Source organism: Gouania willdenowi, chromosome 9 (assembly GCF_900634775.1).
Source record: "Gouania willdenowi chromosome 9, fGouWil2.1, whole genome shotgun sequence".
In the NCBI taxonomy this organism is placed as follows: domain Eukaryota; kingdom Metazoa; phylum Chordata; class Actinopteri; order Blenniiformes; family Gobiesocidae; genus Gouania; species Gouania willdenowi.
In genome coordinates this window covers 34,208,938-34,231,278 of record NC_041052.1, presented here as the reverse complement: position 1 = coordinate 34,231,278, position 22,341 = coordinate 34,208,938, and the positions used below count along the sequence as shown (strand labels likewise).

At 34.4% G+C, this 22,341-nt stretch overlaps 1 protein-coding gene across 3 annotated transcripts; it reads right to left on the bottom strand.

The window, feature by feature from the left end:
• Positions 1 to 143: 143 nt before the first annotated feature.
• On the bottom strand, positions 144 to 17,412 carry LOC114470291 (leucine-rich repeat-containing protein 43-like). 3 transcript variants are annotated; one of them, XM_028458404.1, is made up of 12 exons: positions 17,113 to 17,412; positions 15,755 to 15,979; positions 14,199 to 14,309; positions 12,856 to 12,995; positions 9,657 to 9,895; positions 8,413 to 8,576; positions 5,913 to 6,024; positions 3,560 to 3,699; positions 2,956 to 3,024; positions 1,542 to 1,748; positions 576 to 648; positions 144 to 416 (listed from the first exon to the last, which is right to left on the bottom strand). In XM_028458404.1, the coding sequence occupies exons 1-12, from the start codon at positions 17,200 to 17,202 to the stop codon at positions 271 to 273; spliced, it is 1,716 nt and encodes a 571-aa protein (XP_028314205.1). In that variant the 5' UTR covers positions 17,203 to 17,412; the 3' UTR covers positions 144 to 270. The 3 variants fall into 3 exon arrangements, with proteins under 3 accessions (XP_028314205.1, XP_028314207.1, XP_028314206.1); XM_028458405.1 differs by having other exon boundaries at positions 272 to 411; XM_028458406.1 differs by lacking the exons at positions 5,913 to 6,024; positions 8,413 to 8,576.
• Positions 17,413 to 22,341: the final 4,929 nt, after the last annotated feature.

Here is a 22,341-nt window from a genome sequence, read left to right as displayed (position 1 = left end):
TGCTGTAAATATGGTCAAAAATAACATTTAAAAAGATCACATACATTTTTTTTAAAGTGGTTTGATGCAAAAAGTTGCTGTTTATTTTAGCATGCACAACTTTACAATTGTCACCCCATACATATTATAATCACATACATAACACACCTGGTACAAAAATCCTCAATGATCCTAAGGGAAGAAAAAGCTGCCACAGCACATGATTTTATGATGATTGGTTAAAGGTAAAGAGCACTATGGTGTCCTCAGCTTAGCAGCAGCTCTACGGGTTTAAGGAGAACATGTTGAGAACATCTGATGAGCTTCAGACACTGAGCTCCATCTGCTCAGCTCCACACTCAGCTCCACAGTGACAGGCTCCTGATGGACACACACTGGCCTTTCTGGTTTAACAGCCTCATCCTGCTCCTTCTGGACTGCACACAAACATCCAGCTTAAACTCAAGAGTGGGACGAGATTTTAATGAATTAAAGCACACATTCAGTCCAAACCTAAATGCTCGGATCCTGAACATTTAGGATTTGTATTACAATAATCAATATGCAGGCTTTAATCCAAATGTCTGTAGGATCACCTTTTGATGAGGCTGCTTTCTTTCCTCTTCTCTGTTTTGGCATCTCCTTTTTTTTTTCCTTTCTTTCCTCATCCTACAGACAAATGAAAAATACGCCCCATCATCACTTCTCCGGCTCATAATCCAACTGAGTGTTCTTCATGTTCCTACTTTTTGTTCGTGTGTGTTTTCATAAGAGGTTAAAGTATTGAGTTGGCCTTCATGGGTACTTTTTTGAGTATATTTCTAAATGAGTAATTTCACTTGTACTTGAGTATGTTTTAAAATAAGTAATTTGTTACATTTCGACACCCAACCATTGCTAAATAAATTATTATTTTTAAGTGATCAACAGACATTGTGAAACTACAAAAAATGAAATGACCAGACAACAATCAAATGCATCACATCACTGGCGACCAATCAGATTAAATGTAATGTACGGCATCAAAACAACATTGAATGGAGGTTATTTTCTCAATTTTAGAGTTCATGAATGTAACTATACTCAGAGCCAAGGATTTTATTGTTTGGAATTTAATTCATTGGTGTTATTTTATTTAAAAAAGAACTGTACATTTTGACAAACTTTTTTTGTTTTATACCTTTATACACGTTGTGGAAAATAAAATATTATCATTCCAATTGTGCAAGATTTGGTCTGTTCCTTTTTAAGTTTATACATGAGATGTTTACTGTATGTAAGGGAACAAAAATAAACTTGAGGGGTGAAAGTAACAATAGTAACTTTTATTGTGAGTATTTAATTGAGCTACTTTTTACTTGTACTTGAGTATTTTATGTATGATTTACTTGTACTTATACTTGAGTACAATTTAATACATTTTACAAGACAATTAAGCAACAACTACTTGAGAAGGATATATTGGAACTCTTTACACCCCTGGTTTTCATCCATCCATTCATCCATCCATTGGAGGATGATGGAGTCTATTACAGCAGAATAATTTGCAACCGTAAACTTGCCTTCCCATTCTGTGTTGTATGTTCCTCCTCGGAGTCACTAGATAGGAGACCAAAGTCACAGACCATGTGGACCCTTTTCCCTCCTCTAACCAGGCTTTGCAGGGGGACATGTGCAGTACCCAGGAGCCTCCTGATGGGGGCGTCCTGTACCAGCTCCTGTGTAGGTTTCTTCTTTTTACCTTTGGTTGAACCTGGTTTAACTGGAATCTTTGAAAATGCAGCAGGACAAAAAAAATTGGGTTAATATTTTACTTAAACTTTTTGTTGCCAAATGTAAAAACTCAGTCACTGTTTCATAGCCGACATATTTTGAACATTTAGCTCATTTTTCTTTCATTTGAGACAAATTCATGTAAAACAGCGTCTTCTATATCAGTGTTAAAATGTGTACACATAACAAAAGAACAAAATAAATCTAAATCTTCAATGTAAATGCAAATGTAAAACTTAAACATAAAGGTTAAATGTAAATCTAAATATCAAATCTAAATCTAAATGTTAAATCTAAATGTGAAAGTTAAATCTAAATGTTTAATGTAAATCAAAATATTAAATCTAAATATCAAATGTAGATCAAAATGTTAAATCTAAATGTTAAATCGGTCGTCAAGTGTAAAACTAAATTAGATTAAATTATAAAAAGTGGGCAGGTCAGCACCTGTTGATCACGAGACCCCGCCCACACCCCACCCTCAAAGGACTTCTGCATCCTCATACTCTTCATCACTGACAAAAGTGAGTTGACATCCATCATACTGGTGCTCTCAGTGAATCTACATATGTTAAACTGTCTGAGGGCAGTTGTCCTCCGCTGACGTGCAGCCCGTACACTAGTCACCTCTTTCGAGTTTGTCAGTTTGGAGCGATCCTGCCATGTCTTTCTCTTCCCCTCTCCTCACTCACTGAGCCAGTCAGTGGTGTGGGCGGGGCCTCGTGATTGACAAGTGCTGACCTGCCCACTTTTTTTTTTTTTGGCTCTAGTGGCCTTTATATGACAGTTGCTAGACAGGAAGGGGGTCAGAGAGAGCAGGGAATGACATGCAGGAAAGGGTCCCAGGCCGGGAATCGAACCTGGACCCGCTGCAGGTGAGGAACTACAGCCTCCGTAGATGGAGCGGGCGCTCTACCCACTGAGCTACACACCGCCCCGTGACCTGCCCACTTTACATAATTTCTAAACATTTAGCTTTATACTTGGTAACCGATTTAACATTTAGATTTAGATTTAACATTTACATTTTTGATTTAGGTTTAAAATCAACATTTACATTTAGATTTGTTTTTCATGGGTACACATTTTGAACAATGATATATAACATGCTGTTTTACATGAATTTGTCTCAAATGAAAGAAAAATGAGTTAAATGTTTGATCTCTAAGTAGTAATTGTGAGATAAATGATGCAGTCATTTACCTCCTCTTTCCCAGCCTTCTTCTCCTTCACTGGTTGGACCTCCTCAGAGGCTGCAGGCCACCACAGAACCTTAAAACAATCCCATAAACACGTACAATCATACACAACAGCTGAAACAATAAATCAGGGGTGTCAGACTAATTTTTGTTTAATATTTCTTTGATTTTATGACCAATTTTTGTGTTATTTAAGAGAATTTTTTTTCTGGATTTAAGAAAATTTTGCATTTTTTTTTTTTTTTTTTTTTTTACATTTTGAGATGAAAAATTATGCCAACATATGACATAAGCATTTGGAAAACTGTGAGCCCTGAAATATTGTGGAGTTTCATTGAATTTGTGTATATTTGGATGGGCTGAGACCTAGAACTGAATGATTTGGTAATGTACACAATGATTAATGGTTTTTCTGTTATTTTTCTTTTCTCCTATCGACCACATTGGAATCTCCAAAGGGCCGGATTTAGCCCCCTGGCTTGGAGTTTGACACGTATGCTTTAATTAAAAGATGAATAAAGGAATAAATGAACTGTATTTATCAAAACAAATACCACGATCAATCTGGATTTAAAATGTGTCTCTTCCATGAGAACATATCTATCTACCTTTTCCTCCTCCAGAGTGAGACAAAGTCCTTGATTCAGAAATGTTTTGAATTCTCCCAGAGAAGTGACGGAAAACTTTTGTGTGTCGCTGAAGTCCAAACACTCTGACCACGGCAGTTTGGTTGTTTTGTGTTTGGAAACTGCAGAGAAAAAATAATCATCATCAAGATCAGCCTTGCCACATGTTCAGAAAATGAGAGGGGGCGGGGTTAAACTGGCAAATAATGGGCATGACAAATCATGAATGTGGTTACATTGGCAAAAAATAAACTTGAAATATGGTGAAAAGAGGTTAAAAGTGACAATAATGGGTCACTATATGTGACATGAGGTGAAAAAGGGATGGAAAGGGTTTAAAAGTGCTGAAAATGTCTTTGAAAGTGGAAAAAAGTGTAGAAAAGGCATTTAAATTTGATGGAGAAGTGGCAGAAATGCATTAAAAGGAGCAAAAATATGGCAAAACAAGTGATGAAAATAGGTTAAAAATATGGCAAGGTTGGTGTTGTTGTAGAAAAAGTGTAAAAATAAGCAAAAATATTGTTGAAAAAAATATTCCTTGTTTATTGAAGGCATCTGGCGACCCCCTCCCACAGTGACTCACGAACCCAAATGGGGTCCTGACTCCAAGGTCGAGAACCCCTGCTTTCGGTCAATGAGTTAATTATCAAATGGAAATGTCACCTGTAGCTTCACTAATGAACTAAGCCAGTCACCTGTGTGCAAGACAGCAGCTGTTAGCGTTTAAAGGCAGATTGAAAACAAAAATCTGAAAATAAACATCTGCACCTAGACAGCAGAAGGATGTTGATCATTTGTTTTAAACAATGATTTATTGGCTCCATATTTGAAAAACTAATGTTAAGAAATCCCAGTTTTGCATTAACTCATATTGTTTGCATAAGAACGAAATTCAGTTTGATAGAATTCTGATATTTTTTCAACTTTAATTTGATGATGTCATTGACAGACGCTGACCTGCCCACTTTGTATAATTTCTAAACATTGAGCTTTACACTTGGGGATCGATTTAACCTTTACATTTAGATTTAACAGTTACATTTAGATTTAACAGTTACATTTAGATTTAACCTTTACGTTTAGATTCAACATTTACATTTATATTTAGGGATGTAACGATTAATCGTAAGGCAGTTAAAAATCGATTCATAGGTATCACGGTTGATATCAATTTTCTGAAAATTGAATCGTAGTACTTTTTTTAACCAGCAGAGGGCGCTATCCACAAGTGTAGGCGGCGGGCGGAGTCTGCTAATACTTTCTTTCTGGCTGCCTTCTACTCTTAAATATGTTAATAAATGATTCATTACCCCCTTAGCACCGAAAGAATATCTGTAAAAGTCACGTTTTTCTATTAGCTCTGTCTGCTAGCATAGCTTCTCTTCTTCACTGAAAGATATCTGCATGCCAACCGACCACTGTATTACCCGCGCCCTCTGCTGGTCCAAACAAATATGACGTAAATCATTGCAATCACGGTGTTTTTTTTTATTTTAAAGTCCAATTGTTAAGGCACAAAATACATTTTCAGTTGCACTTTTAAAAAGAAAAATAACTATTATGCAGTTTTGCATTGTTTATTATAGAACCAGAATTTAAATTAATAGGCTTCATTTTCATTTGTATTATTCCTTTATTTATTTCATTTAAGATTTATTTTTAGTTAAATTGCATTGTTTTGAACAGTTTATCAAGGAATTCTTTTGACAATGAAAAATAAAAGGAAAATAGTACCGTATTTTCTAGTTTTTTCCCAAAAAAAAAAAATTTGTCTACAGTCCCATTTTGTAAAATAAATCGTGAGAGAATCGTATCGTGAACCCAGTATCGTGAATCGAATCGTATCGGGAGTTGAGTGAATCGTTACATCCCTATTTAGATTTAACATTTACATTTAGATTTAACCTTTACATTTAGATTTAACCTTTACATTTAGATTTAACATTTACATTTAGATTTAACTTTTACATTTAGATTTAACATTTAAATTTAACATTTACATTTAGATTTAACATTTACATTTAGATTTAACCTTTACATTTAGATTTAACATTTACATTTAGATTTAACCTTTACATTTAGATTAAACCTTTACATTTAGATTTAACACTTACATTTAGATATAACATTTACATTTAACCTTTACATTTAGATTCAACATTTACATTTAGATATAATATTTACATTTAAATTCTTTTTTCATGTGGACACATTTTAACAATAATATAAAACATGCTGTTTTACATTAATTTGTCTCAAATGAAAGAAAAATGTGCTTAATGTGAGTAAAGTGAGTGAGTTCTAACGTGTGCACTGATGACATCGTGGGTCGTACCACAGCAGGTTTTCTCTGGTGTTACAAACAATGTTCCACTGAGTGGTTCACAGTTCTGATGTGGTTCTTGATATGTTTCACTACAAGAAAACGCAGGCTCACTGTCCAGGTTCTAGAACACAGAACACATTTAACAATATCATCATTACTTTACTTCTTACAGCTGAATGTGTAGAAACGCTGTCCATTTTAATTGTGTGACTATATCTACAATGGTTATCATCAGGGTTGGGGTCGATTATAATTGTAATTGTTATTTAATTACAATTATGATGTAATCATAATTGTAATTGTGATTGAAAAAATCTGTTTCTGTGGTAATCGTTATTGAATTGTAATTGAGTTCAGATAATTGACTGTAATTGTAATTGCCATGGAAATTCTATAAAAAATGTAATTTACAATTTAATTCAACGCAAACCTACAGTTCTAATTACACATACGTATAGTTAACAATTATTATTAAATATGTTTTATATAAAGTCTTCCACTCCCTGTCACTTCTCTTAAAGGGGACATATCATGGTTTTAAATCCTTCCTTTTTACATATAAATCATACAGTTGTGGTCTATATAAAGCGGAACTGCAATGCTTGGGTCTGAATTCCTCATTATTATAGCTCCACCCCTTTTCTACCCCTTTTCTGATGGGTTAGGGTTAGGTGCGGTCTCTTTAAATGCAAATGAGACACTTCATACCCCGCCCCCTCTCCAGGTTCAACTCCACCCTGCTCGGCCATTTTTGTAGTTTGATAGAAGAGATACGGCTATGTAGCGGCGCATAAACTTTTTATTCAGAGGTTATTTACAAAATGTCAACAACAGAAGACTTGTCCATCCAGCCTTACATGTTTGAGCCAGAGTCTGACCCAGTGGAGCGAGATGAAAATGAAGATGATGAACCTGCAGAACCCTAACAAGTGAGCTAACACAAGCACCGAGCTAACGCTAGCGCCAAGCTAACGTCACGAAATGCATTTTAATACAGTCTTTTCAAAGACAAAAACGGCACAATGAAATGACTAATGAAAACTTTAGACTTAAATTAAATCACGTAGGCCATATCATCAAGGATCTAAAACAAGCACACAGCGCTAACATATGAAGACGGTGCAACTGCTAATGCTAACAAAACAATGACAGGGACGTCTTATCATCACAATTTTTAGCGTTATTTACAGCTTACTGAAGTGTTCTGTTCATCGTCTCCAAAGATAGAAGGAATTGAATTGAGGGTTCAGACAAAGTCTGATTGAGGGTTCAAAGTCGGCAAATCCTTCTTTATACTGGCGGAGGTTGCTGAAGCAGTCATCCTTGAAGTGTTTCACGCACACAAAAATGACCTTACCCACAGATGTGGGTACATTTCCATGAAACATAAAACTCAACCAGGCACTTTGAAAAGGTTCTGATGCTGGGAGACGTTGTAATGAAGCGTGTGGGTTACTACATCCAACAACCGAACATTTTGATTTCTCCTCTCGTAACTTCTGCATCCTGGAGCTTGGACTACAAAATAAAAGCGAGAAATAAAAATGGCGGATTGCTCGAAGTGTTGGACCTGGAGTCGATGTACTAATTTGGCAGTTCCTCTGACGTAATTGTTCAAAAAAACGTAATAAAGAATCGAAAAATCGAAAACAGATTGAAAAATATGACCAAAACAGAATATAAAGATATCTACGGAGCACCTGAAGAGATTAATTTGAACTTTTCTCTGCTTCTAAACAAGCTAAATATACATCAAAATGCATTTAAGGGCTAAAAAAGTGGATTTAGCATGATTTGTCCATTTTACTATTTTAAAAAAGCATTTAAATCAAGGGGTGTACAGACAGAAAAAATGCTCAGACCAAAAATATTAATACCAATATTTTAATTGATTAGGATAATATTTTTAGTGTATTTTACAGCTGATTTAAGACATGAGCCAAACTGATCCGTTATCATAAGAGATGCTAACACAAGAGTAAGGCTACATTTTACGAGGGTTAATATTTATTAAAATCATGAATGTGGTTAAATTGGCAAAAAAAATAAAAATAAACATGAACTATGGTGAAAAGAGGTTAAAAGTGACAATAATGGGTCAACATATGTGACATTAGGTGAAAAAGTGGTGGAAAGGGTTTATAAGTGCTGAAAATGTCTTTGAAAGTGGAAAAAATGTGCAGAAAATTAATATTTATTAAAGGTTCAATAATTGCGATTTGTTGAATTTGAACTTTAGTAGTTAAGAAAGTAATTGTAATTGACTCTATAGAGGGAAAATAATAATTGCAATTTGAATTGTAATTGAAAAAGTTACGGTCACGGTAATCAGAATTGAGTTGTAATTGAACATGGGTAATTGACGATGGAATTATAATTGAAAAATGTAATTGACCCCAACCATAGTTAGAATTACTAAATGGAAAATGTGTATCCTCTGGAAATAGTGTCAGAAACTCACACGCTTTGAGTGAGATGTGAGAGAGTGATAAGGAGGAGCATACGTCACCTCTCCAGCAGGTATTTGATCATGGAGGAACTGGTATGTGATAGAATAAGTGAATGTGGTGACGGGGAAGTCCGACAACCTCTCATCTGACCTCATCACCCGCTGTGGGAGTCCCCTCATCAGACCTACACTCACTGTAGCCAGGGCCACATCAATCACCAGCTCTGATAAACATAGCAGACAATGAAGACGTGTGAGTGTCCTCCTTTAGAGCAGTGGTTCTCAACCTATGGCTTGATGCCTTCAACAAACTAAGAATACTTCTAGAACAATTTGTGCCCATTTTGGTTTATTTTTTACACTTTTTGTGCAACTGCACCAAACTTTCCATATTCTAACCTTTTTCATCACTTTTTCTTGCCATAGTTTTGCTCCTTTTAATGCGTTTTTGCTAAATTACTCCCATTTCTGCCACTTCTACATTAAATTCCAATGTCTTTTCTGCACATTTTTTCAACTTTCAAGACATTTTCAGCACTTTTAAACCCTTTCCACAACTTTTCCACCTAATGTTGCATATGTTGACCCATTATTGTTACCTTTAACCTATGTTCACCATATTTCATGCTTATTTTTGCCAATTTAACCACATTTATGATTTGTCATGCCCATTATTTGCCAGTTTAAACTAATTGTCCCTTTTTTTTTGGGCACTTATTGACACATTCAACCCTTTTTACCAATTTTTTCTCTCCATTTTTGGCCACTCTAATTTGCAACTTTTAACAAGTTTTTAAAAATCCTATTTCAGCACCTTTTCCACCATTTTATTATCTATTTCTCATTAGTATATCATTGGTATTATTATTTATTTATTTTATTCATTTATTTACCATTTATTTATCACTTTTAACCTATTCTCATAATATTTCATGCTTATTTTTTTGCCAATTTAACCACATTTACGATTTGCCATGCCGTTATTTGTCGGTTTAAACTAATTGTTCCAATAATGACACTAGGAACCCTTTTTACCACATTTTCTGCCATTTTTGACCACTTTAATTTGCAACTTTTAACCAATTTCTGTGGTTTTTAAAATCCCATTTTACCACCTTTTGCACCGTTTTTGGTCAGTTTTAACTTATTTTATTTCTTATTAAAACAATGATTTACATCTATAACATGACTATATATTATGGTGCAAATAATAATGAACGTCCTGGATAACAGTGGATATTATTCAGATAAATAAATAAATGTGGTTAACACAGATTTATAGAACACCACTATATGTTCTATACCATTCATCGTTGCCAAGCCTCTGAAAAGATGCCTTTGATGATGGGAGATCCTGGACTGGTCCAGATAGGTGAGCTGTGGGAGGCTGTCCACAGTGAGCCCAGGGTAGGAGGGGGTCAGGGTGAAGGGGTTCCCCTCTAACATCAGAGTCCTGAGCTGAGGCAGGGTGCTCAGAGCTCTGAGGAGAACTCGCTGGCTCTGGAACTCACAGTCACTGAGGTCCAGGGAGACGAGCTGAGGCCTAAAGGACCAGGAACCAGAGGTGTAAAGAGTGTTGATATATCCTACTGATACTGTGTATCCTACTTAAGTAGAAGTAGTGTTTCAGAGGGAGCTAAACCGATGGTCTAAAGTTTTCATTACAGTTTTCACAAATTCATTTGAAAAAAATGCAATTCTTAATATATTATAAAATACAATTTTAAATATAATGTATTACTGTTAGTTTCATGTCACAGATGTTAGTTCCACTTCAGGTGTGTAAGTATATGTTTTCAGTGAAATGGTCCCAAATTTGAAACTTTAGGTTGGTTCTTCTTCTGTTGTGCGATTCTTCTTCACAATGTAAATAGTGATGCGACACAGGCTGCACCCAGCAGTTCATGTTATGTTACTGTAGCAAAAAGTGAAGCAGATTTTAGCTAATTTTATCATTAATTAAAAAAAATAAACAAAAATGTTTTTGTCATCAACATTATCAATTATGTTATTAATACATTTTGCATTATTGACTATGTTACACACATTGTGGTTGACATGAATCTCGAGACGGTCTATGTATTTAATTCTATTTTTTATTATCTCAAACTCTGCCTATGCCCCCCACGTTTATTTTTGGTATTACATTTTGACGAAATTTTGCACAATCAGAACTTAATAAATTTTCCACAAAGGCATCTGTATAAAATAAAAGGTTTGTCAAAATGTACAATCATTTTTAAAAATAAAATAACACCAATAAATTCAATTCAAAATAAAAGTAATTCTCAGGTTTTAAGTATAGATACATTTATGAACTCTAAAACTGAGAAAACTAACCTCCATTCAATGCTGTTTTGGTTCCATACGTTACGTTTAATCTGATTGGTCGGCTATGATGTGATGCATTTAATTGTTCTTTTCATTTTTGTAGTTTTACAATGTTCGTTGATCATTTTAAAACAATAATATTTAGTAATGGTTTGGTGTAGAAATGTAACAAATTACTATACTTCTTTTAGTGCCCATAAAAGCAACTCAATTACAGTAACGTGAGTACTTTTATCTCTGACAAAAACAGGAAACTGACCCACGTCAACTGTCATAATAAAATGGAGCTCTGGTTTGACCTGGTTTTGGTTTATGACATTAAAAACGCTTTGTGTGTGTGTGTGTGTGTTTCATCATCAAAGCTACATCTTTGTGGTAAACTACTCATCTGCTGACTAATGGTAAAGCACTAAAAATCACTGTGTTGGCTATTTAAGCAGAGATTGACTCTATACAATTTAGGGGTGGCTGTTTTTTTTTTTTTGGGGTGGGGGGGGGGGGGGGTATATATACAAAGCAAACTTGTACAAAGTTTAATAAAAGGAAAATATAGAATGATTAGAATCATGGAGGACACTCTGGCCACCTTAAGATTTGGTGGCAGCAAAATGTAGTCTTCAACATCATTTAAATCTAATTATTTGATCTCCAATTAAGATTTGACGTGCAAAAGGAATGTTCCAGCATTTAAATGCGTGAGAGTGCACAAAAAAATGTGTGTTTTAAAGTTCACCTCTGAAGAATTGAGAAAGCACAGCAGCCCCTTTCCCTCGTTTCATTTTCCCTCCCTCTCCTTTCTTTCTTTGTGTTTTTCCTTTGTTGAGAGAAGACATGGTTTCCTGCTGCTGTCTATCACCCGCTCCTTGTCACATCCACAGTTCAGACTACGTGTTACAGCAGCAGCAGCAGCAGCACGTGTGGGTCGTACCATTTGCACTGTTTTAAATGGGGTGATAGTTAGGGCCCTGATGCAAGCATGAATAAATGTTTTAGGGCTAAACTGTGCTTAACAACCATTTTATTTTCACTCAGGGCCCTTTTCATCCAATATAAATAATCGAAAAAAAAAAATTTTAAATGCATTTTTGCACATAGTTCGTTGAAGTCTCAGCTGTTGCCAGGCAACCAGTACCTAGTTGTAAACAAACTGATATGACATTTCTGCTGTTCGACAGTTTGAAGCAAAGCTGATGGTTAATTTACTGACATATTAAGTAGTTTCTGTTGATGTATTTAGTGTAAGTCAGTCAGTAGCAGCTGATCATTAACATGAGCTCCATAATAACACTGTCTAATGCAGTACAAATCTGAAGGCACACCTATTGTGCAAAATAGCCTTCATAACACGTGTTATCACTCATATCATGTGCAATATCTGTAAATGTGCATAATTATTTACTAATTCCAAACAAAATGGGACAAAGACAACTATATTACTCATGAAATATTTATTACCGAGATATTTAAAAAAAAAAATTAGGTATAGAGTTTGCCTCTCTATTATGAAATGAGTGTATACTGTCACGGCAAATTTACGGTTGTCCTCGTTTGGAAACATGATTTGTGCTCTGGTTGAATGATGATGAAGTCCAGTCAAAGCATGATGATTTTATAAAAAAGGATTTGATTGAAACTAATTGAAAAGGAGAAAAAAAAAAGGTCTTCCATCCTGCAGGAGGGTACGGTGGCATAAACTAACGGAAAGTTTTCTGAGCACCAACTTTTACAGAGAGGAAGAGCCCCACCCTAAGATGCGAGGGAAGGAGGGTGTATGTAGGGAGGAAGGAGTGGAAAATCACTGTTACAGAGCTCTTCTTATCAGAGTTTTGTTATGAGGCTTTGAGCAGAGACTGTTTGTTGCTGGCACTGTGAATACAGCACAATCTGTCTGTACTGCGGGTAACATGACTCAGCAAAGGAGCAACGTCTCTGTTCAAAAGTACAACGATATGATGCAGTCATAATGCATAAACACATGACAAATTGTACACATGAACACACATTTGATAATATGATGATTGATATAATAATTGCCATAACAATACAAAGTAGTAAATTAAAAAAAATATTTATTTTTGTGTAGTTTCACGGTATATTGCAATATGTATGGTTGTCACAAAATCCTACGGCACACCAGTGTGTGTGTGTGTGTGTGTGCGTGCGTGTACTAACCAGTGTGTTCCTGTGAGACAGGTCGTGTCCTCCATGGAGCTCAGGCTGGTGCAGCTGAGGCCGAGGTGCTGCAGCTGTAGAGAACCTCTGCTGGTGAGACCGCTCAGAGACCCCAGACGGTTGGAACATAACTCTAAAACCTTTAGATCAGGGGTGTCATGCTCATTTTAGTTCAAATACGGAGTAGTTTGATCTCAAGTGGGCCACAGATTTTATGTAAGAAAACGAGTCATTTCAACATTATTGTGCCCTAGTTTACACTTGTACAAAAAACTAAAATACAAAACATGTAGAAACTGACAATATCCAAGCAATAGGTGATGGATATCAGTCTCAACAGGATCTTTACTTTAAATTTCCTAATTTTTTTGACCAATTTCTATTTAATTAAGGAAAATATTATGTTTCAATTTGAGGAAAACTAAAGTATTTTGTAAGAATTTGGAGTTTTTTCAACAGTTTAACATTAAAGATGACTGCAATCATGCAATATAAGCACCGGAGAAACTGAGCACCCCTGCAAATATCGTTGAGTTTCATTTACACAATGTTTCATGTGGTAAAAAGAGCAATTTCAACATTATTGTTCCCAAGTTTGCACTTCTACGTATACATAAAATACAAAATATGTAAGAAACCGACCATATCCAAGCAATAAGTGACATACTGTATATCAGTCCCAACAGGGTCTCCACTAGATTTTGTGACCAATTTCTAATTAAATAAGGAAAATATTATGTAATAAGTTGAGGAAAATTTAAAAAAAATTCTAAGTAGTTTGAGTTTTTTTTTTTCAATAGTTTAACATTAAAAATGACTGCAATTCCTAGTTTGCACTTCTACATATGACATTTAAATAATAAAGTATGTGGGCAACCAATAATAAATTATAAGTGTCAGATATCAGTCCCTGCAGGATGTTGTCTTTTAAACTGAAGTGATTTTGTGACAAATTTGTATCGTCACAAAATTTGGGATAATTTTAAACAAATTGCAGGATTTTATAAAAAAAATGAAGAGCTGAAAATAAGTGACATCATGTGATATAAGCATGGGGGAAACTGTAAGCCCCTGCAAACATTGTTGAGTTTCATTTACACAGTGATCCTTGTTTTTTCTGTAATTTTTACTTTCTCCTGTGGGCTGAATTGGGCCAAGAGTTTGACGCAAGTGCTTTAGAGGAAACCCCAAATGATGTAATCTCATCTTAACATGCAATGAAATATCAGCAACACTTTGATTTGTGTGCGTTGTATGTCATCCTGCCGGGTAGCCCTGTGAGCTTTGATGTGTTGCAGAAGATGAGGTTTCTATTAGGAAACACCATTCAGAGTGAGATTGACCTGCAGTGATGCAGGCAGGTTCTCTGCAGAGACTTCAGAGACATTGTTGGCGCTCAGCACTAGTTTTTCCAGCTTAGAGAACTTCAACAGGCCATCATCAATAACTGATACCTGATCCAGAAACACAGAGAACACTTTAACGACTGAAGAATACAGAAACAAATGCTCATGTGAGATGTTTGGTATTTTCCTGTATCAATGTTTGGGTTTGAGCTAATGGTTTAAACCTATGGCAAAAATCAAATAGCAGTGTTTTTATCAAATCCAATATATGAAAATCAATATCAGTTTGACGAAGATTCATTCTATCCTTTATGGAAAGAATACATGTGTAGGTTAAGATATTTTCTAAACTAACCAGTGTTAGTTTAGAACAGTGGTTCTCAACCTTTTCAGTCCGTAACCCCCAAAATAAAGGTTACAGAGAGCGGGGACCCCCACTGTACCTGAAGGTGGTTGAACACAAACATGAACATTGAAGAACAGTCATGTAGAGACAGGGTCATCTATAAGGGGGAATAAAGGGGAGAGATTTTTGGGGTCCATCCATAAAGTCAGCAAAATGATGGTCCATTGTTCTATGAATCTGTGATAACCACATTTATTTATTAATCTGAATGATATCCACTGTTAGACAGGAAGTGTATTATTATTTGTACCATAGTATATAGTCATCTTAAAGACTAAAAAAAAAAATCTTTGTTTTAATCTTAAATAAAATGGGTTAAAATTGACAAAAAATTGTGAAAGAGGTGGTGAAATAGAATTTTAAAACCCACAGAATTAAGGTTAAAAGTTGGAAATTAGAGTGGCCAAAAACGGACAGAAAAAGTGGTAAAAAAAGGGTTCAAAGTGTCAATATTGGAACAGTAAGTTTAAACTGGCAAATAATGGGCATGACAAATATAATGGCAAAAATAAGCATTAAATATGGTGAAAAGTGGTTAAAAGTGACAATAATGATTCAACATATGTGAAATTTTGTGAAAAGTGGTGGAAAGGGTTTATAAATGCCAAAAATGTCTTGAAAGTGGAAAAAATGTGCAGAAAAGGCATTGGAATTTGATGGAGAAGTGGCAGAAATGGGAGTAATGTAGCAAAAATGCATTAAAAGAAGCAAAAATATGGCAAGAAAAAGTGATGAAAATAGGTTAAAATATGGCAAGTTTGGTGCAGTTGCAGAAAAAGGGTAAAAATAGGCAAAAATGGGCTCAAATTGTTCAAAAAAATATTCTTAGTTTCTTGAAGGCATCTGGCGACTCTCTCCCAGTATTTAGTGATCCTAAATGTGGTCCTGAACCCAAGGTTGAGAACCCCTGGTTTAGACAGCAAATTTGGATTTACTTTCAGACAAAAATGCAAATTAGTTTTAGTCAAAATTTAACCATGAGTTTATATAATAGTCTAGGACAATTTATTATGCAACAAGAAATGGCAATAATACAGCCTGTGTTTCATCCAAAAGTTAAGTTACAAGTTTAAAAATGTTAGTTATCGTGCTTTGGTTTATAATTTCCAGATTATTTGCACAATGAAGGAAATAAATCCACTCTCACGTCTCTGCCCACGATGGAGAGGCTGGTGAAATATTTGTAGATGAAGTCTGAGTGAAGAAGACGTTCAGGCGTGAGCACAGCCAGTCGTCTCAGTGCTGAAGCCTGAGGACTCCACTCTTCATCATCATCATCATCACAGCACCATGGAGAGTGAGGACAGCTCAGTAGATCCAGGAGGACGTCAGTGGACTCTGTGTCCACGTCACACCTGTCAGTGCTCTGTCTCTGAGGAACAAAGGACAGACATTAAAGCAGTGGTTCCCGACCTTTTTAGGGTCGTGACCCCATTTTAATATCACACATTTCTGACGATCCCAGAGACTTTTTTTTTTTAATTTACTTTTAGACCATGTTTGTGATATAGTGTTACAAGTAGCACCATAGTGACAAGATGTGCCAGCTCAGATATCTTTATACTGTATTTTTTTTGTCAACTAGATTTATATTAGAGGAAGTGAAAGTATGGAATACAGTTGTTTCAGACTGTGTGATGTTTGTTTCAATTTGGTTAAAAAAAAAAAAAGAATAATCTAAAAAATTACAAAAATTTAAATTTTTATCTTTATTTAAATATTTAATGACTATTTTATTTTTTATATATATTGTATTTTTATTAACTAGATTTATATTAGAGGAAGTGAAAGTATGGAATACAGTTGTTTCAGACTGTGTGATGTTCGTTTCAATTTGGTTAAAAGAAAAAAAAGAATAATCTAAAAAATTACAAAAATTTCAATTTTTATCTTTATTTAAATATTTAATGACTATTTTATTTTTTATATATATTGTATTTTTATTAACTAGATTTATATTAGAGGAAGTGAAAGTATGGAATACAGTTGTTTCAGACTGTGTGATGTTCGTTTCAATTTGGTTAAAAGAAAAAAAAGAATAATCTAAAAAATTACAAAAATTTAAATTTTTATCTTTATTTAAATATTTAATGACTATTTTATTTTTTATATATATTGTATTTTTATTAACTAGATTTATATTAGAGGAAGTGAAAGTATATGCAGGTGTTTTAATTTCAAAAAGAAGAAGAATCCCAAAAAATTACAAAATGATCATTTTAATTTGTATTTATTTTTTTTATTTGATTAACTATTTAATTTTTAGACTGTATTTTCTTTGAATAGATTTATATTTGAGGAAGTGAATGTATATAATACAGCATGTGGTGTTTTAGTTTGAAAAAGAATAATAATTTTTTAAAAAAATACAAAAATATAATTTTCATCAGAATCCTTTACTAGACATTTTAGGCGACCCCATTTGAATTCTGGGAAATCCCATATGGGGTCACATCCCCAAGGATGAAAAAACGCTGCATTAGGAACACACACACACACACTCACCCATGTTCCTTCTCCACAGGGGAAGTCTCTCAGACAAAGGCGGTGGATCAGTTTCTCCAGAACATTAGACAGTGTTATTATGGAGCTCATGTTAATGATCAGCTGCTACTGACTGACTTACACTAAATACATCAACAGAAACTACTTAATATGTCAGTAAATTAACCATCAGCTTTTCTTCAAACTGTCCAACAGCAGAAATGTCAAATCAGTTTGTTTACAACCAGGTTGCCTGGCAACAGCTGAGACTTCTGTCCAGGAACTGACGAGCAGCAGTTGGACAATGCAGCCAGGGTTGGGGTCAGTTACATTTTTCTGTTACAATTACGTTTTCAGTTACCCATGTTCAATTACAATTGAATTACGATTACAATGACCAGCAATTTTTCCAATTACAATTAATTTACAGTTATTTTTTTACCCTCAGAAAGACAATTACAATTACGTTCTCTATTATTAAAGTTTAATTACAATTAATCACAATTACTGAGCCTGAAATACATCAAAGTTCACTTTCTGTTAGCATCTCTTATGATCCTATTTTAATAAAACAATAAATAAAGAGGTCCAATAAACAAAACAATAAACATCTAGAAAATGTAATCTTTGTTGAAAAAGGTGAAAACTGTGACTATTTAAAAATAAAGAGGATTTTATATTTTGGAATGAAAATATTTGAGTGAAAATAAAATACATTTTCCTCTAATTTTCATTTTTTATCTCTTCTTCCTCCCCATTGTTCTTATCCCATTTCTCATCTGAATAAGGGGCGCCGCCCTTGTGGCGAACCGCAGTTCTCACGCTCCTGTGCTTCCATGTTATGATTGTATTTTCATGTTTTTTTGGACGGGATGAAACTGAAATGTAATTTTGTTGCTCTGTAACATGTGCAATGACAAATAAACTCAACTCTAACTCTAATGCTTGATGTTCAGCGTTCTTAAACTATACTTCAATTTTTCTTTTCAAATAAAGGTACATGTGCACATATTTTGTTTATTGGTAATACATTTTATATTATATATGTGGCAGGATGGGTTTTTCTCTTTTAATTACTTTATAATAAACTATTAATTAGTAAAGAAAAGATGGTGTAAGGCACCCAGGCCCGTCAATTAATTGAGCTCTAGACGTATATATATATATATATATATATATATATATATATATATATATACTCCCCCCCCAAAAAAAAAAATTACCAGCCGCCCCTAAATTGTAGCAAAATAGTGTCACAAACACAATATTCAATAAACCACTAAAATATAGTAGAACAGATTCCTTAAATACAAGCAATTAATATGGTGTCATCAGGTTTTTGCAGTGTTTTTCAACCTTGGGGTCAGGACCCCATATGGGGTCACCTAAAATGTCTAGTAATTGGTAAAAAAAAAAAAAAAGAGGTAAAGACTGATTAAAATTTTTATTTTGAATTTTTTTTAATTATTATTATTTTTCAAATACATATCACACAGAAAAAATATCAAATAACTGTATCCTATACTTTCTCAAATATATTTGTAATTCAAATAAAATGCAGTATAAAAATATATTTATTTGCATAAATCCCAGCTACTCTGAATTTGTAACACACTTTAATAAACATCATCAAAAAAACTAATTCTAGAAAAAAAAATGTCTCTGGGGTCACTGGACATTTTTTATATCAAAATGGGGTCGTGACCCGAAAAAGGTCGGAACCTCTGGGTTATTGTGAAAAAAAAGAAAGATTATATAATAATGCAAAAATACTAGTATAATTTCCGGGCAAAAAAAAAAAAAAAACAAACAAAAAAAACTGTACATAACTTACAGTCGAGGCCCAACAAGGTGGTTTGTACCCAGGGCCCAAAATGTGGTATTACACCCCTGCTCCTCAGAATCATCTCATTCTCTTCAGTCATTCCAGTAAGAGACCAATCAGGCCGGTTCTGTTTGCCTTCAACTCTATCATTTACATTCTCGCATCGGCATTTCTCTGAAGTATTTGAACGAGGAAGAAGGAAAAGCTGAACAAGTGAAGATCTCTTAGATTACCCGTAACTCTAATGTGACGACATCTAAACAAATAAACATCCCAGGAAGTTTTCAGTTTTACACAATATAGTGAATTCAATTTAGAATTCCTCAGTGTATGTGTGTGTGCGTGTGTGTGTGTGTGTGTGTGTGTGTGTGTGTGTGTGTGTGTGTGTTTCATCATCAAAACTACACTTTTGTGGTAAACGGTGCCCGACATTTACTAGTCATCTGCTGACTAATATAATGCAGTAAAAACTCCCTTTGTTGGATATTTAAGCACAGATTGTTTGGAGGCATTAATCTTAACAGCTAATAGGAGCAGCATGGGTCAGGGGAAAGGTAAGCTGGTTTCCAATGGATTACATCAGTGATGTAAGACAAGGAAAGTTGACTTTGTATTTGTTTTGATTTGACAGATCTGTGTTATGTGTGTGACAGTCAACGTTTTGGTTTAATTTCATGTTTTCGAAAGTGATTTGCTATGCAGATGACAGCATTGTATGCGTGTTATGCATGACTGCTTGCAGAGGTGAAAGTAATGGATTACAAGTACTCACATTATAGTTCCAGAGAGATTAATTCTGTCTTCGTTTTGAATAGCATTGAAAGTTGAGGTTTTGTTTATGTAGAAAAATTTTTATCTCCCGAGATGAAAATTACATTTAATCTGATTGGTCGACTACGATGTGATGGATTTGACTGAGATCTCCCGAGATAAAAATTTCCTGAAAAACCTTGACTGAAAAAAACAGCTTAACATATTAAAGTACTCATGCTACTGTAATTGAGTTGCTTTTATGGGTATTTTTTGGAGAATATTTAAAAAACCAGTCATTTTATTTCTACTCGAGTATATTTTTCCATTCCTACAACCAACCATTACTGAGTAAATTATTATTTTTTTGTTTTAAAATGACCAACGGACATTTAGGAAACTACTAAAAATTAAAACAGTCAAATGCATCACATCATAGTCGACCGATCAGATGAAACTATTTAATTGAGCTACTTTTTACTTGTACTTGAGTATTTTATGTATGACTTACGTACAAAGTTAACAGTACTTCTACTTGAGTAGGATATACATCAGTACTCTTTACACATTTGACTGCTTGCAGAGCTTCTACTGTTCCTAATCGTGATGATGCACTGCTCCTCCATCGTCTCCAAACCAGTGAATCTAGTTCAGCTTCAAGAGAAAATGAAGCGCTTGATGTGGCTGCCCATGGAGAACCTAAACAAAGCAGAAGAAGATTATGTGAGTCCAGACTTTGCTGTTTTATAAAAACACTTGAAAACGGGAAGTAAAGGTATCCCCATCCGATATTGATATTAGTTATCGGTCCGATATCAGAAGAAAAAAAAAATATATATATGATCACACTTTACTTGAAGTATTATACATAAGGCTGACGTTACGCTGTCATTATCTGTCAGTAACATGAATAAGGTTTCATGAGGGCTGTAATTAAGTGTTGCTCACTAAATTATGACACCTTTGCAGCTATGTTGGCAATTTCTTGGTTAGGTGGGGGGATCTAGTGGGGTTAAGGTTAGGGTTAGGGTTAGGGTTAACGTTAAGGTTAGGCTTAGGGTTAGGCAGAGATGCAAAAGTACTAGTCTTCAGTACTCAAGTAAAAGTATAGAAAGATACTTGAATAAAAAATGACTCTGGAAAAGCAAAAGTATTGTAAGTTTGTAGAGACGGACTGTCTTTGGCCAGGTCATGTGACCTGGAGAAAGTATCACTTTGTGGCTTTGTGGATAAAAATCAGTTGTGTGTAATTATTCATCAAGGGGGATTCAGACTTTAACTTGGAGAGGAATCTATATCGGGTAGGACTCGAACACTGTCTATTTAACCTAAATCTCACTGAATCACCTTTTGAGGATTACCTTGGCCATACCCCATGAAGGAGCTATGACTACTTTTTTATACTCAAATTGAGTAGGTGTCATCACATTTTCAAGAACAAGTCCCTCGCAGGGTTCGAACCCACAATTTTTAGCGAAGTGGACATTTAGTATTTTATTTAAAGATAAAGTTTAAAGAATCTTTTTAAATATATATATTTTCTCTCTCGCAGTTAACTGATTTCATAAATGCAACACACTATGGTTTGTTTATATACAGCATAAATATGCAGTTTTATCTTCAATTTAAATGTGACATGGGTTTGTGGCTCCGAATGCTTTCTTTTCGGTTGGAAAAGACCATTGACCTCCGAGTTAGTTTAACAAACGACACTTAATGACAGCCTTCATGACACTTCATTCATGCTAAAGACAGGTGTCATATCATAATATAGACAGCGTATTGTCAGCTTTATTTGTAAAACTTCAAGTTAAGTGTTACCAAAGATATATATAAAAGTGATAAAATCGACCTGCATCTAAAAACTTTAGTCCATTCCAGACTCCCGTCAAGCTCTTTAATCCATTTATTTGATTTTTTTTAATATTAGATTTATTGAGGTTATTCTTTAAGGTTTTTTTTTATTATTCATTTCATTCAATTGTAGAATATTCTTATGCTTAAGGCTAAAATCTCTGTAACCCATTGATTAATGATGAAAGTTTTTCCTCATACCTACTCTTGATGACTGTTGCTCTTTGTTTGCGTAATATTACTTGATCAACCCCTTTCTAACATTACACACATCAAAGTATGAATGATTCATACATACTTTGATGTCAGCATCAGCCATTTCTCAACGCAGCGATATCAGTATTGTATCAGAAATGGAAAAAGTTGTATGGGGATAAACCCAATAAGAAATGACTGCAGCGGTTACTGATTTTAAAGTGTAACTGATAAGATGTGCCGCAAGAAGGGAACATTTATAAGAGGCCTTGATTATGGGCGGGGCTCCTGGAGCTGTTAAGACACGTCTAGTTTATACTATAAAATCTCCAAATAACAATCTATGCTATGCAAACTACCTACTCATTATTCACTATACCTCTCTATTTAAGGGGAACCGATTTTAAAGGTGTGCATGCTAAAATAAACAGCAACTTTTTGCAAAATTTTGCAACAAACCACGTTTAAAAATACATGTGAATTTTTTAAATGTTACTTTTGACCAGATTTCCAGCAATATTTGTGATATCTCTCATAAAAATGTAATGTCAATGTTAAATCTGAATGTTAAATCTAAATGTAAATGTTGAATATTACATTTAACTCTAAATGTTAACAGTTAAATC